General features: G+C 46.0%; 1 protein-coding gene across 11 annotated transcripts in view; it reads left to right on the top strand.

Annotated features, from left to right (window-relative positions):
* The first annotated feature begins 83 nt into the window (after positions 1-83).
* ELMO2 (engulfment and cell motility 2) overlaps positions 84-12,659 on the top strand; it is a 30,654-nt gene continuing 18,078 nt past the window's right edge. For 9 of the 11 annotated variants that reach the window (XM_056355121.1, XM_056355120.1, XM_056355118.1 and 6 more), the window contains exons 1-6: positions 84-418; positions 6,819-6,942; positions 7,071-7,111; positions 7,598-7,670; positions 7,999-8,049; positions 9,013-9,194. In XM_056355121.1, the coding sequence (XP_056211096.1) occupies positions 6,865-6,942; positions 7,071-7,111; positions 7,598-7,670; positions 7,999-8,049; positions 9,013-9,194 (425 nt within the window). In that variant the 5' untranslated portion in view covers positions 84-418; positions 6,819-6,864. Of the gene's footprint in view, positions 419-4,705; positions 4,806-6,146; positions 6,248-6,818; positions 6,943-7,070; positions 7,112-7,597; positions 7,671-7,998; positions 8,050-9,012; positions 9,195-12,659 lie in introns of those variants that run through there. The other 2 variants (XM_056355112.1, XM_056355116.1) reach the window with 2 other exon arrangements.

The following is a 12,659-nucleotide window of genomic DNA, read 5'->3' as shown; positions in this document are numbered from 1 at the left end:
AGAGGCCGTCGGGCCTGGCCGCCGCCCCCCGCAGTGCCGCCCCCCGCAGTCCCGTGCGCGGTGGCGGGCAGAGCTGTGGGGGAAGCCCGGCCCCGGGCGGCCACAGCCGGCCCCGGAGGCGCGCGCCGTTTCACGGGGAGCTGGCGTGAGCCCTCCCGTGGCGGCCTTGGCGGGGCGCTCGGTTAATGCCGTTCACAGGCTGCCGCGGGGAGCCCGGCCGCGGGCTGTGGCGCCGGGGGCGGGGGGCGGGGCCGGCCGGCCGAGGTCGCCATGGCAGCGCTCTGTGGGCGCGTGACGCGCGTGTCGCGGCCAATCGGCGGCGGAGCGGCTGAGTGACAGCCGGCGGCGCCAGTCGCGGGCAGCGCCTCGGCGGGGCAGCCGGAGCTGCCGGAGCGCGGAGCGGCCGCGGCGCGGCTGGGTGAGCGCAGGGCGGCGCGGGGGTGGGGGGCGGCGGGGCGCGGGCCCTCGGGGCCGCCTTCCCGGGCCGCCGGGACCCTTCCCGTCGGCGGCTCCGCCCCGCCGCGAGGCTTGGGCCTAGGGTTTCCCTGCCGCGGGGCTGGCGGGCCCGCTCCGTGCCCACTGTGACGCGGCTCCCGGTGGGCGCCGGGCCCACCCCACCCCGGCAGCTGGGCGTGAGGCGCGGAGGGGCCGCGCTGGGGCGGCCGAGCGGGGCGCCGTTGCCCGCGGCCGGGGCGCGCAGCGACCGCGCGTCCTCAGGAAAAAGCGGTTGAGCGCCTTCAAATGAGCTTCGGCCCCGGCTTGGGGAGGCGGTGGCAGGCCGGCTGCCTGCAGCTCGCCTGACTGATTGCACATAATAAAAAAGTGGGTTTCTCTTTTTGCCTGTTGCTCTCGGTTTCTGGCTTTGCCGAAGGGCGGCCCCTGCCCGGCTGTGTCGGGACGTGCAAGACAAGGGTCCGGTGTCACAGGCTCGGCGCCCTGCAGCCGCAGCGCGGCCCTGGACCGAGGCCTCTGGAGCAGCATAGGATCCTAGAGAGAGAGCATCGGGGCCGCCTGGTTCTTTGGTTTCTCTAGCGAAGTATGTTTCTCTCGGCTTGTTATATGAAGCAACGCAGAGAACTGTACATAGCCCACAGGTTGGACTCTGCTGTCTGGCACTGTGCTGCCTGGCCAAGGAGGAGCTCTCTCCTCTGCACGCTTGCCCAGCTAGTCACTGTGCCAGCAGCCAGCATCACCTCCACCTGGTATCAGCCCTGTTGGTACCACCATCTAGAGACTTGCCAAGAGCTGACTAGGATGTTTTGTCACATCTACAGGTTTCAGAAACCGAGCCATTTGCTTGTTGACTGGGGGATTCTGCCAGGCAGCTTTTCTTTTTCATGGAATGTTCTTTCATCCTCCTCATTTTTATTCTGTGTGCAGCACACTTTGTTTTCAATCTGTAATGAAAAGAAGACTGAGTTTGTGAATAGGGAATTTCTGTTCAAAATACTACAGTTGTTTTAGCTTGCAGCTTCTCAGAAGTCTCTTGAATAGTGTATTATTACTGGCTCTGCTGATTTCTCCTTCCCTTGCAGCTACCCCTGCACCACTGTTTTGTACAAAGGAACTCGCTCTGCAGAAGCGGAGTGAATTCATCCTTGATGCATTTCAGCTTCTCTGTTGTCTGCCTGTATAAAACTGTAAAAATGCTTACGTGCTGTTGTTGAGAAGAATGTGCTGTGAGAGGCCCGTAAGTAACTGATAATCACAACTATGCAAAATTGCAGCCTGTGCTTCTTCCTGAGAGCTTCTCAACAGTCATTTCATCAGATATATCACTGGATCACTGCAACACATCCATTGTAAAATCTAACATCTGTCACCTCTCTTGTCTGCAGACATACAGTGAAATCTTTTCAAAGAACACTTTTGACAGACAACCTTGTGTTAAGAGGCTGACCTGAAGTGCCCTTTGTATTTGCAGTCCAGTCTTCATTGTCCTTTTCTGGAAAGCTCCTTCTACTGAGCCACTGATCTGCATAGGTCCTTCAAAGGGTTGTTTGACCCAGACTGTCTGACGAGTTTCCTACTTTTTAAATTTTTATATTCCTGCTTCTCTGGGTTCTGCTTAGCCAATTCATTCTGATGTTTGAATCTCTTCCTTGGTAGGCTTGTGTGGTATCTGTTCCGTGGTGCTGCTATGCAAAGAAAAAGTCCTTAAGCTTTATTTCTTTCACTGCATATTTACTGTGCATTCAATACTGATTGGAATGAGGATCGTGGTTTCCAGTCGTGAGTGGGTGCTCATTTATGGAAGAAGTCTGGGTATAAATAATCTAATGTAAGTTACTTTCTGAGTTTGCATGCAGCTGATAGCTTTTCTGAGTAATGAAGGCAGCATAATACAACTTTGTTGATTATTGTGTTCAGTGGTGAGGATATTGAGGGAGCTGCTGGTGGAGTGCATTGCCTTTAGGAACTGTGGGCCAATCTCTGCAGCACTTTTTTGATGAAACAGGAGAGTTTTATTTATGTGTGCTTAGGGACATGGTTTAGTGGTGGACTTGGCAGTATTAGGTTTATGGTTGGACTCTATCTTAAGGGCCTTTTCCAACCTAAATGTTTCTATGATTTCTGCAGAATTTCCCATAGTATCAGTGGTTTTGTTTTAATGTGCACTTCCTCTCCCTGAATGATGCATATTCTTCACAAGGGAGAAGACAAGGTAGAGATTTGTAAAGGCTTTTACCTATAGTATGGACATCTTTGCTTTGGCATGTGAAGTACTGTATTTCCTTGTACTCTTCAGGAACAGCTTGCAATGTTAAGTTGCAGTACTAATAAAAGGCTGTGACTGTACTGCAGGAGGCTGAAGGGAGAAGTAATTAGATGCTAATTACTCCTGGGTATATTTGTTAAAAGCATTGCAGATTCAATTCTTAACGCTCAAGAAAGTAATCTTTGAGCCTTGCCTCTTCACTGTGTGTTTGCTGTACCCTTGAACACTGAATGGATTTCAGTGGTTTCTAGCCTGAGTTAGTTTGCCCATGAGAGAAGTAGTTACCTATTTGGTTACTGCAAGCCAGTCTGATTATTGGAGATGGTGTGTGCTTATGCCATATGACTGAGATTTCTCAGGCTTTAGTTGCTGAATGGAGAGCAAGTGGAAATCACATACCGTTTGGGAACTGACTGTTTCTAGACTTGATGGATGGAAACCTGCATATTCTGCAGATTTGCGGGCGTCATGGAAATTGGGCACTTTTTGTTTGGGGAATATGTACAGAGCTGGGCTACTGCTTGTATATTAGTAATTGCCATAGTGTACTGAAAAGATTTAGTTGATGAGTTATCCCTGTTTTGAGATATTGCTACAAAAGACATTTGAAAGGCAAAATTATTTTTTATTTATTTATTTGTGTGTGTAATTCAGGAAAAGGAAGCAAGGAAGACTGATACATAGTTTTATTAGGTTCATCTATCTCTTTGTGAAACAGAAGGGTTGCGTAAGCTCCACATTCTTATGGCTGATGCTACAGAGTACAGTTTAGCAGGCTTTCTTGGTTCTGCTGTGTCTCTTTACACTGTACTTGAATGTTAGAGCAAGCTGGGTTGTTAGGACCAGGAGGGACTCTTCTGACTTGCAGTGTGAAATGCTTGGCAGACTTTTCCTATTGTCAGAAATGTCAGGTATTGGGTATTGACTTTTGAACAGGCTGAGGATAACTTGCATAGGTGGGCTTGCTATGGATACTTAATAATAAGCACTGTACAGGGGGCTGCAGTCTTCTGAATGTATCTGGGTTCAACGCATTCCTGTCTTTATGCAGATTCCTATACAATGAGGCAAGGTGCTGTTCTGGTCCTGGGTTCCTTATGCTTTATTACTTGAATTAATAGTTTACTTTGGACAAAAGAAGACCAGCTGCTTCAGAATGAGTGTCGAAGGAGGGAATACAGTCCAATTTGCTGATTGTAACTGGTATGAAAATAGCACTAGCAGCTGTGTATGTGTTTAGGGTTAGAGGCCTCTTGAGAACATATGTGCTACAAGTTAACATGTCTTACCTTAGCAAAGTATGAATTGTGTGTTTCTGTCTTGGAGTGAGAGACTACAACACCGATAATCAAAATTTGTGAAGAAAGTGGGGTCTGTTAACAGCACGTGCTCTTGGGATTTGGAGACAGTGTTTCCGTAGGACAGCATATGCTCAGTGCTTTCTGTCTGTGAATTAGCCTAGCCCTGTGGGCTGCAAACCCTTCTTTGAAACACTAATTTAACTTCGCTCTCATATGAGTAGTCTTCCTTTGCGTGACCTCACCTTTTCTAAGCTGGAGGTTCTTAACCTGATGCACCTCTTCTGAAGAACAGGCTTTCCTATTTGGTATCAAGATGAGAGTTGTAAAATTTTTATCCAGAGCAAATATTGGAGTGGGAGATGACTTAGTTGTCTTCCCTCCGAGATTAGGAAGTAAAATACCAGGTGGTGTTTGTGTAACTGCTTTACTCTAACTTGTAATTTTGGATGATAGGATTCATATAAATGCTTTTCTGTCACTGTCCCCAAGACCATCTCAACCTGATTGGTGCACTGAGTCTGTTGCTTTTCCAAGGCTATCTCTTTCTTGGTATGTTAGTCTGAGCTGATGTGTGCTGCTTATCTGAAAGGTTGGAGATCTTACTTATAAGGAACTGGCAAAGCTGAACCTAACTCGACTGCACTTGTCTGCATGAGATGTGTTTAGTCTTACAGTAATTTTGTAGGTTTTTAGGAAAACGTAAGCCGTTATTGAGATTGATGCTAAAAAGGAAAGAGAAGGCCAGAGGGAATACCGACTGACTGCAACCATCTCTGTGAGTTGGGGTAAGCCGTGCACTTTCAGAATATCATGAAATTCCGAACTTGGCTTGCCAGATACTTTTCCAAGGGGTGGGATTGTAGAGTGGACAAAGTCTGGCTGTTTTAGGAGCGGAGACGGATGACGTTCCTATGCACGTGCAATACCAGTCTCCCTTTTGGGTTGGCTGAAGCTGCAGATAGCTCTGGAGTTCAGGCTTCCTGGATGTCTGTAGGATCTGCAGAGACCATACATGTGCTGAGAATAGAGCAAATTGAGCAAGGCAGATTCAGAAGGGCTTCTCACGGTAAACAATGTTTATTTTAATAGGGAAATGGCTGATTTCTCTCTCTTGCAAGTGCCTTCCTTGTAAAGCAAGTATCTCTGATCTGATGGAGACTTGAGGGCAAGACTAGCTGCAGTGATAACACTGGGCATTTCCAGGAGGTGCTATGAAAGAAACATAAACATGCAACCCTTGTCCTCAATTCCAGCAAGCAGGAGTGATGATAATGTTGTGACTCTCTCAGAAGGCTGCACCAGGAGATCATAGCATTCTGTTTTCCTATGTGAGAAATCTTCCTCAACTGGAGTGAAAAATAGTCACAGCAGGCTGGGAAAAGGGGTTTGTGAGTGTACAAATGCAGAGAAACTTCAGTACGCTTGAGTTTTCCTATCTCTCCATGCAGTGGTACCAGTCTCTGCAAGGGAAGCAAGGGGTATATGAGCTTCATTAATTGAGATCATCAGCAGATCTCTAAGTCAACGTCTTACACAGGCCAGGCATACATGCCTTTTGTGATAGACTCAGCTAATTTCATAGAAGTTTCCTTTCCCGGGTCAGTCACGTCCAATTTCCTGGGCCAGGTATCTCTGCAGCCACTTGGTCTTTGCTGATATGTGGGAAGTTCTCTCTTCTTTACTGTCCTTGCATCAGGAAAATTCCAAAGGCAGCTGGTTTCCCTTCAAGTCTTAGCATCTCTTTCCCAGTTGATCAAATAAGTCAGGAAAGTATGTTAATCATGAAACAGCTTTCCTGCTCAGCACTGTCTCATGTCAGTTCTGGGAAAGGGGGACAGGGTTGCCCCAGTAGGAGAAATGGGAACTTCCATAGGAGCTGGGAAATTGTTTTTGGACGCTTACAATCTCATTCTGGTTATGCTGGAAACTGAGTCTCAAGAGGAGTCCTTGAGGACAGGACTACTTTTGTGGGTGGTCAGATATCATTTTTGGCAGCTTGAAGCTTTTGTTCCTGAGAATTGCTGATGGGGAGGTTGTCTCTCTGTGGCTCTGTAGGAGAGAGCAGGGCTACTCCCTCCACCTGGGAGAGGATTAAAAAGGAACTGAATAAGTACATTTTTTTACAGCCTCTTACTATCAGATGAAGCACAAACTAGCATGTCTGACAACTGTCTGGGACCAAACCCTAAACACAAGCTTATGCTCTAAGGCAGATAAGGAGTGAAAGGTAGACCTTCAGAGCAAACGCTGAATTAACTTTCCTTCTGTGATAGATATTCATATTTTGGATTTATGATGTTATAGGAAGGGAATGGGATAAAGCTAGCTGCCGCCCTGCCTAGGAGCCTGTTTGGGTATCCTGAATGGATCAAGGTATCTGAGAAATATGAATGGGGCATCAGTAAACACCAGCCCATGGGATGGGGGCCACCTGGACAGTATGTTCCCCCTCTCACGTACAGGCAGTAGGTGAGCGTAGGGAGCTATTGCTTTGCTGACCTGGCAGTATGGGCAGTGGGTGGCAGATGGGGCTTTGCTGATCACAGCAACTCTCCTTCTTGTCTGAGTACCCCAATAAGCTCTCAGAAGTTTTCCGTAGGTGATAAGCTTGAACTTACGGTTTCACAATGTGCTGTTTTAGCATGAGGCGCTGATCTCTAGAACACTGGGTGTTTTGTCCCTAGCAGACCCAGCAAACCATAAGGCTGATCCCATGCAGTGTTTTGAAGCTTGGTGTTAGATGCAATGTAACAATTGAAATAGTGTTCAGAGCTGCTCACTATCCTTTCTCTTAACAGGTGTGGGAGTGCGCTGTTGTAAAGGCACCTGGAGGAGTCTGGAGCAATGCCACCACCTTCGGACATTGTGAAAGTAGCTGTTGAGTGGCCAGGTGCCAATGCCCAGCTGCTGGAAATAGATCAGGTGAGACGTGGTAACCAGACACGGGAGTAAATGCATCACAACCTTGATACTGGTACGTGGGAAGCATAAAAGTGGGCAGTATTACTTTCTGGCTGAGAGGAACCATGGACTCTCTCTTTCTGTTCTAGAAAAGGCCTCTTGCATCCATCATCAAGGAGGTCTGTGATGGGTGAGTAGTTCTCTGGGAACCCTTATGGAGAAAGTCTCTTCCCCTGACAAATCTTGCTGGGGTACTGTGGAAGGTCTCTGCTGCTTGTCAAGATGCTGCCTGCTGCCAGTTTTGGCCATGAAGAGGACCAGAGTTTAAATTGGGAAGAAAAGGATCTCTGGGAAAACAGAGGCTTTACATCCTCATTGCAATTCCGAGTGTGTGCATATGTATGCCCCTAGGGTCGGTGTGTCTGAGGACTGGCCTGTTTTGCTGTTCCTGACATGCAGGCCTCTTCAGACCTTCCACAGAGCTTGAGTTAAGAGTAGGCTGAAGTCCCATCACCCCCTCAAGGATGGCGTTTTCTCTCCACTTTGGGAGACCTGGTTTCCCATGCTTTGCTTGAAAGTTCTTTTCTACTTTCCTGGCATCAAGCTCCTGTTCCTAACTGAGAGCCAGAAGAAAGTTGAGGAAGAAGCTAATGTGTCCTTCTTCTTCCTCTGCCAGGTGGTCATTGCCAAACCCTGAATACTACACCTTGCGGTATGCTGATGGTCCTCAGCTGTACATCACAGAGCAGGTCAGTGTGAGAGGCAGCAACTTGCTGATGTTTGGAGTGAGTACAGAATGCCTTGGACTAGTGTCATGGAACAATAATGTCACTAATCCTTGAGGGGCAGCATCTCTGCTATCAAAAATACTCGGACTTGAATGGTGTCATTCAACTGAGGAGCTTTGTATTTCTCCCTGTGCATGACCATAGGTGCAAGCACTCAGTGACTCAATACCCTCAGTAGGGTTGTGTGGTGTAGGAACCCCTTTACTTGTGCATACAAATATGCACTGTAGGTCCAGTTGCATTCTTTCCCTCCACTTTTCTGCAGTTTGAAGTTTATGTTTTCTTTCAGACTCGCTGTGACATCAAGAATGGAACTATCCTACAGCTGGCAGTCTCCCCGGTAAGTGCTTCTTCCCTTTTTCTCAGTAGCTATTCTCCTAGGACAGGCTGTTTCTTGCCTCTCAGCTTTTCTTTCTCCTCCCCAAATTGTAGGGAGTTTACCTTTGTTGTGGTAATTCTGCACAATGAGGTGCACACACTTGTTTTCCTTCCTGGTTGTGGTGTATCTTTCCTTTGGATGCTCTGCCCTTTATAGGACTTTATGCAAATAAATTGTCTACGTTTTTATTGCATGTCCTAGATTGGCACGTTGTAAAGCACCTGGCAGATGCATTCTTAAATAAGAGTATAGTTAGTACTATCAGTTGGAAAGCAACAGTACTGGTGACTTAATGCAGAAATTAAAATGAGACAAATTTGATGCAGAGAGGGTTTGTTCGCAATGAATTCTTGCTATTGTGACCTCAACAGCTGTCTTTTGCAGATTTGCTGCAGCTTCCTTTTTATTAAAATTTTTAAACCTTTTTTGTGCAAGTGTCATGGCGTACAGCTGAGAGTGAATAGAGCAGGAAGAAGTTATTTGGGCAGGAGGTGGTTGAGAGGATATCATTTATCTGTGTCTGAGAAATCTTACAGAATGTCTTGTGGATACACAAAAGAAGCTTGTGCTTCTCTTTGAATCTATGAGAGATTTTTTTAACGCCTTATTTGTTTGATGGTCTCACTCCATATTTCTATATCCACCACCATTCACCTCATCAAGAAGAAAACCAAGCATTTACTCTAAGATGTAAAATAGCATTTTTAACCACCTCCTGCTTGGCTGTAACAGTTGCTGAGTGCAGCCTTTTTTAGCCTATCTTAGACTTGCTGATTGCTGCTACTTACCCTGTCATTGCTGGTATCTCTCTACCCTTGCTGTGTTCTCTCTGCATATCCACGAACTTCTGACAGAATGCTGATGCTGTCAGAACTCAGCCTGCAGGTGACTTGTCTGTAACTGGGGTCACCCCTTTCCTCCCAGTCTAGGGCAGCTCGCCAGCTGATGGAGAGGATCCAGTTGCACAGTATGGAAGCCCGACTGGATGCCATGAAGGAACTGGCTAAACTTTCTGCAGATGTCACCTTTGCCACAGAGTTCATCAACATGGAAGGGATTACAGTGCTGACACGGCTTGTAGAGAGTGGGACCAAGCTTCTGTCCCAGTAAGTTTCCTGTATTCTGGGACTCTGGAACAGGGCCTCCAATAAGGGGCTAATTTTGCTTGCAGAAGTGGCATTATGCAACTAACCTCACAGCAAATGCCAACCTATTGAGACAAAGTCTTTCTAGTAGTTTGCTAAACCTCATGAGGCAAAAGAGGAGACATTTATGATGCATGAAACTTGCATTGAAAGGTCACTTTGATAATTTAAATTATTTTGATTACCTTTCTTGTGGTCATAATCTCCTGGAGCAGTTATTCACCTGTTGTCTAAGGGAGAAGGTATCCTGTGAAAACCCACATGCAGTTGCACACAAGAACAGCCCTGTAGAAGTGGTGGCATGTACATGCCAGTTAGCAGCAAACATGTTGTTGGCTCTTGTATACATGGTCAGTACTTTTTGACCTGCATGATAAGAAGAGTTGCTACAAAGGCCGAAGGTCTGTTTATCTTAGGGAATGGAAAGGGCTACAGAATGTATAGCAGAGGAAGTATTATCAGTCTTCAGTCTCCAGTAGTTTCTAACTTTTGGGCTTCCTGAGCAGAAATTGTATCTCTTTGTTTAAGAACCTTTGGATATTTCCTCCATAGATTTTTCATCTTAATTTTTAAATTAATTTAAACTTTTGACATCAACAGCACTGTGTGGAAATGAAGTTCCAGTTACTTGTCCTATAAGAAAAAATACTTTATTTTAAACATGTTGCCTAATATTAATTTGGTTCTCTCTACATATTTTGTTATGAGAAATTGTAAATTTCTCTGTCTTATCCATACCATTCATAACCATATAGATTTCTCACTCATACCAGCCCTTAGTTATGCCTTTTCTAAGCTGCAGTCTTAATCCATTAACACTGTAACTATGGCAGCCATTCCAGAGTGCTGATCATTCTTTCCATGCTTCCCCTAGCTCTTAGCTCTTTCCAGCACTATTGTGCTGTTGTGGAGAAATTTCCTTGTAACTTTTCATCAGTTTGAAAGCTGACCATTTAATTTCTACCCTTTTGCTTCTTGTCTTTCAGTCAGTCATTAATGCAGGAAAGAGCTTTGGTTTTACCCCTTAGCAGCTGAGTGGGTTTTGGGTGTGGGGTTTTTTTTAAGGTGCTTAAGTGAAGCACCTCATAAAAATCTTCAAATTCCAGGAGTTGTGCTTAACTGTTCTTGTTCTGACTTACTGATTTGTTCAGAGACCTTCTGTACTGTGGTGGGTTAACTTCAGCTGCCCACCAAGCCACTTTCTCATTCCCCCTCTTCAACAGGACAGGGGAAGAAGACAAGATGAAAAAGCTCATGGGTTGGGCAAAACAGACTTGACTTGGAGAAAATGAATTTATTTTTTTGCCAATTAAAAATAGAGTGGGATGGTGAGGAACAAAGACAAAAGTAAAACCACCTTCCCTCCACCCCCTTCTTTCCTGGCTCAACTTTACTCCTTCACTCTCCACTTCTGCCTCCTCCCCGCACCGAGCTGCACGGAGAGACAGAGAATGGGGGCTGCAGGCAGTCCATAACACTTTGTATCTGCTGCTCCTTCTTCATCACGCTTTTCCCCTGTTCCAGCATGGCATCCCTCCCGTGGGATACAGTCCTTCACAAACTGCTTCAGTGTGGGTCCCTCACAAGCTGCCGTCCATCAGGAACAGACTGCTCCAGCACAGCTCCCCTGTAGGCCACGGTTCCTGCCAGAGAACCCGCTCCAGCGTGGACTCCTCTCAGGGGGCCACAGCTCCTGCTGGGAGCTGCTCCAGCGTGGGCCTCCCACAGGCTGCAGCTTCCTTCAGGGCACATCCACCTGCAGCGTGTGATGTCCTCCATAGGCTGCAGTCTGAATATCTGCTCCACCATGGTGGCCCCTGGGCAGCAGGGGACAGCCTGCCTCACTGTGGTCTCTCCACAAGCTCCTGGGGAGTCTCTGCTCTGGAGCCTGGGGCACCCTCTCCCCCTCACTGACCCCGGTGTCTGCAGGGCTGTTTCTCTCACATATTTTTTCAGTCCTTTCTCACAGCTGCTGTGCAGCATTTTTTACCCTTTTCTTAAATAAGCTTCCATAGAAGTTCTTCCAGCCTGACCGATGGACTCAGCTTTGGCCAGCAGCGGGCTTGTCAGAGCCGCTTGGGACTGGCCACGCCTGGTACAGGGCTGCCCCAGGCTCTCCGCACAGAGGCCACTCTGCATCCCCGAGTTGCCCAGACCCTGCCGCGTAAACCTAATAAACATATAGATGTGAAACGTAACTTCCCCCTACAAAAGCTGTAGCAGCTCTTCCCTGTTAAATATTTCTTTTTCTTCTAGTGGTATTGTTCTTTTATAATAGATTTCCCATATCTTTCTCGTTTCAAATACCTAAATGCCTGATGTGTCCTTCAGATTCCTGCCTGAGTCCTCTTTAAAAGCTGGGATTCTATTTGCCACTTTCTGCAGAGCACAATAAGCAGTTTGGCAATGTTTGGTTTTACCATGGTTCCTTTTGAATTCTTCAGTGAATATCATCTGGTCCTGGAGATCTGTTTTTCATATTAATAGCGAGTTCCAGAATATCTTCTAGTGATGTTCAAATGACAGATTTGAAGACTTTTCTTCTCTCAAAACCAAACAAAAAACCTTAAAAAAAACCAACCACTCAAACTCTGATCTGTAAGTTTTGCTAAGCACATTTAGAATGAACTCTGATGCAAATAATTCACTTTGCTTTTCTGCTGCAGTTGTTCTGTTTCATTGAAAGCACTTTTAAAGTCTTGATAACTTACTGTCGTAACTTTTATAGGTCTTCTGTTTTCTTACATATTAGCAACTGGTATTTTTTTCAGCATGTTTTGCGACCTTTCCCTCCAACTTTTTTACCTGTCTGTCTTGTGGTTATGTGTTAAATTTTCCACAAGTCATTCTGTGCTTTCATTTTGTTTCAAGCCAGTCGCAATATTTACAGAATGACAATTCATTTTTCTTTGTTTTTCTCTGATGTTAATACACGTTTGTTCTTTTTTGTGTGTGTGGAGGGGTTATAATTTCCCAAGATTTTTGCAGGTTTTGTGATAGAAATTTACTCTGGAGCTCAAATCTAACAACAGCTGAAAAACCTAGCGTTTGCAGATGGCTTAAATTTTCAAGTTAAAAGCTTAAAAAGCTTCCCCCTTTTCAAGTTGGTCTTTTTTTAACTAACAGTCATTATACTGAATATTCTGGGGTTTTCTGGGTTTTGGCTGGGTTTGGGGTTTTTTTCCTCTCACATGAAAGTGTTGAATTAAAGTGGTAATATTTTGCACTGCTCAAGAATAAATACTGTGTTGCTGCTTCTCCCATGGTTCCTTTAACTAGCCAAGTCTCTGGTAGCAGGACTAGGGACTTATCGTTGCTAGTTTTAACTTACGCTTGTAATCAGGAAAAATAAAATATTATTCTACAAACACTAAAGTTATCTTCGTAAATACAAATATTTTATTGCTCTCCCAGCTGCCAAACTGT

The sequence above is a fragment of the Falco biarmicus genome, chromosome 10 (assembly GCF_023638135.1).
Source record: "Falco biarmicus isolate bFalBia1 chromosome 10, bFalBia1.pri, whole genome shotgun sequence".
NCBI lineage: Eukaryota > Metazoa > Chordata > Aves > Falconiformes > Falconidae > Falco > Falco biarmicus.
The sequence above is the reverse complement of the archived record's forward strand: the minus strand, read 5'-3'. Positions and strand labels throughout refer to the sequence as shown.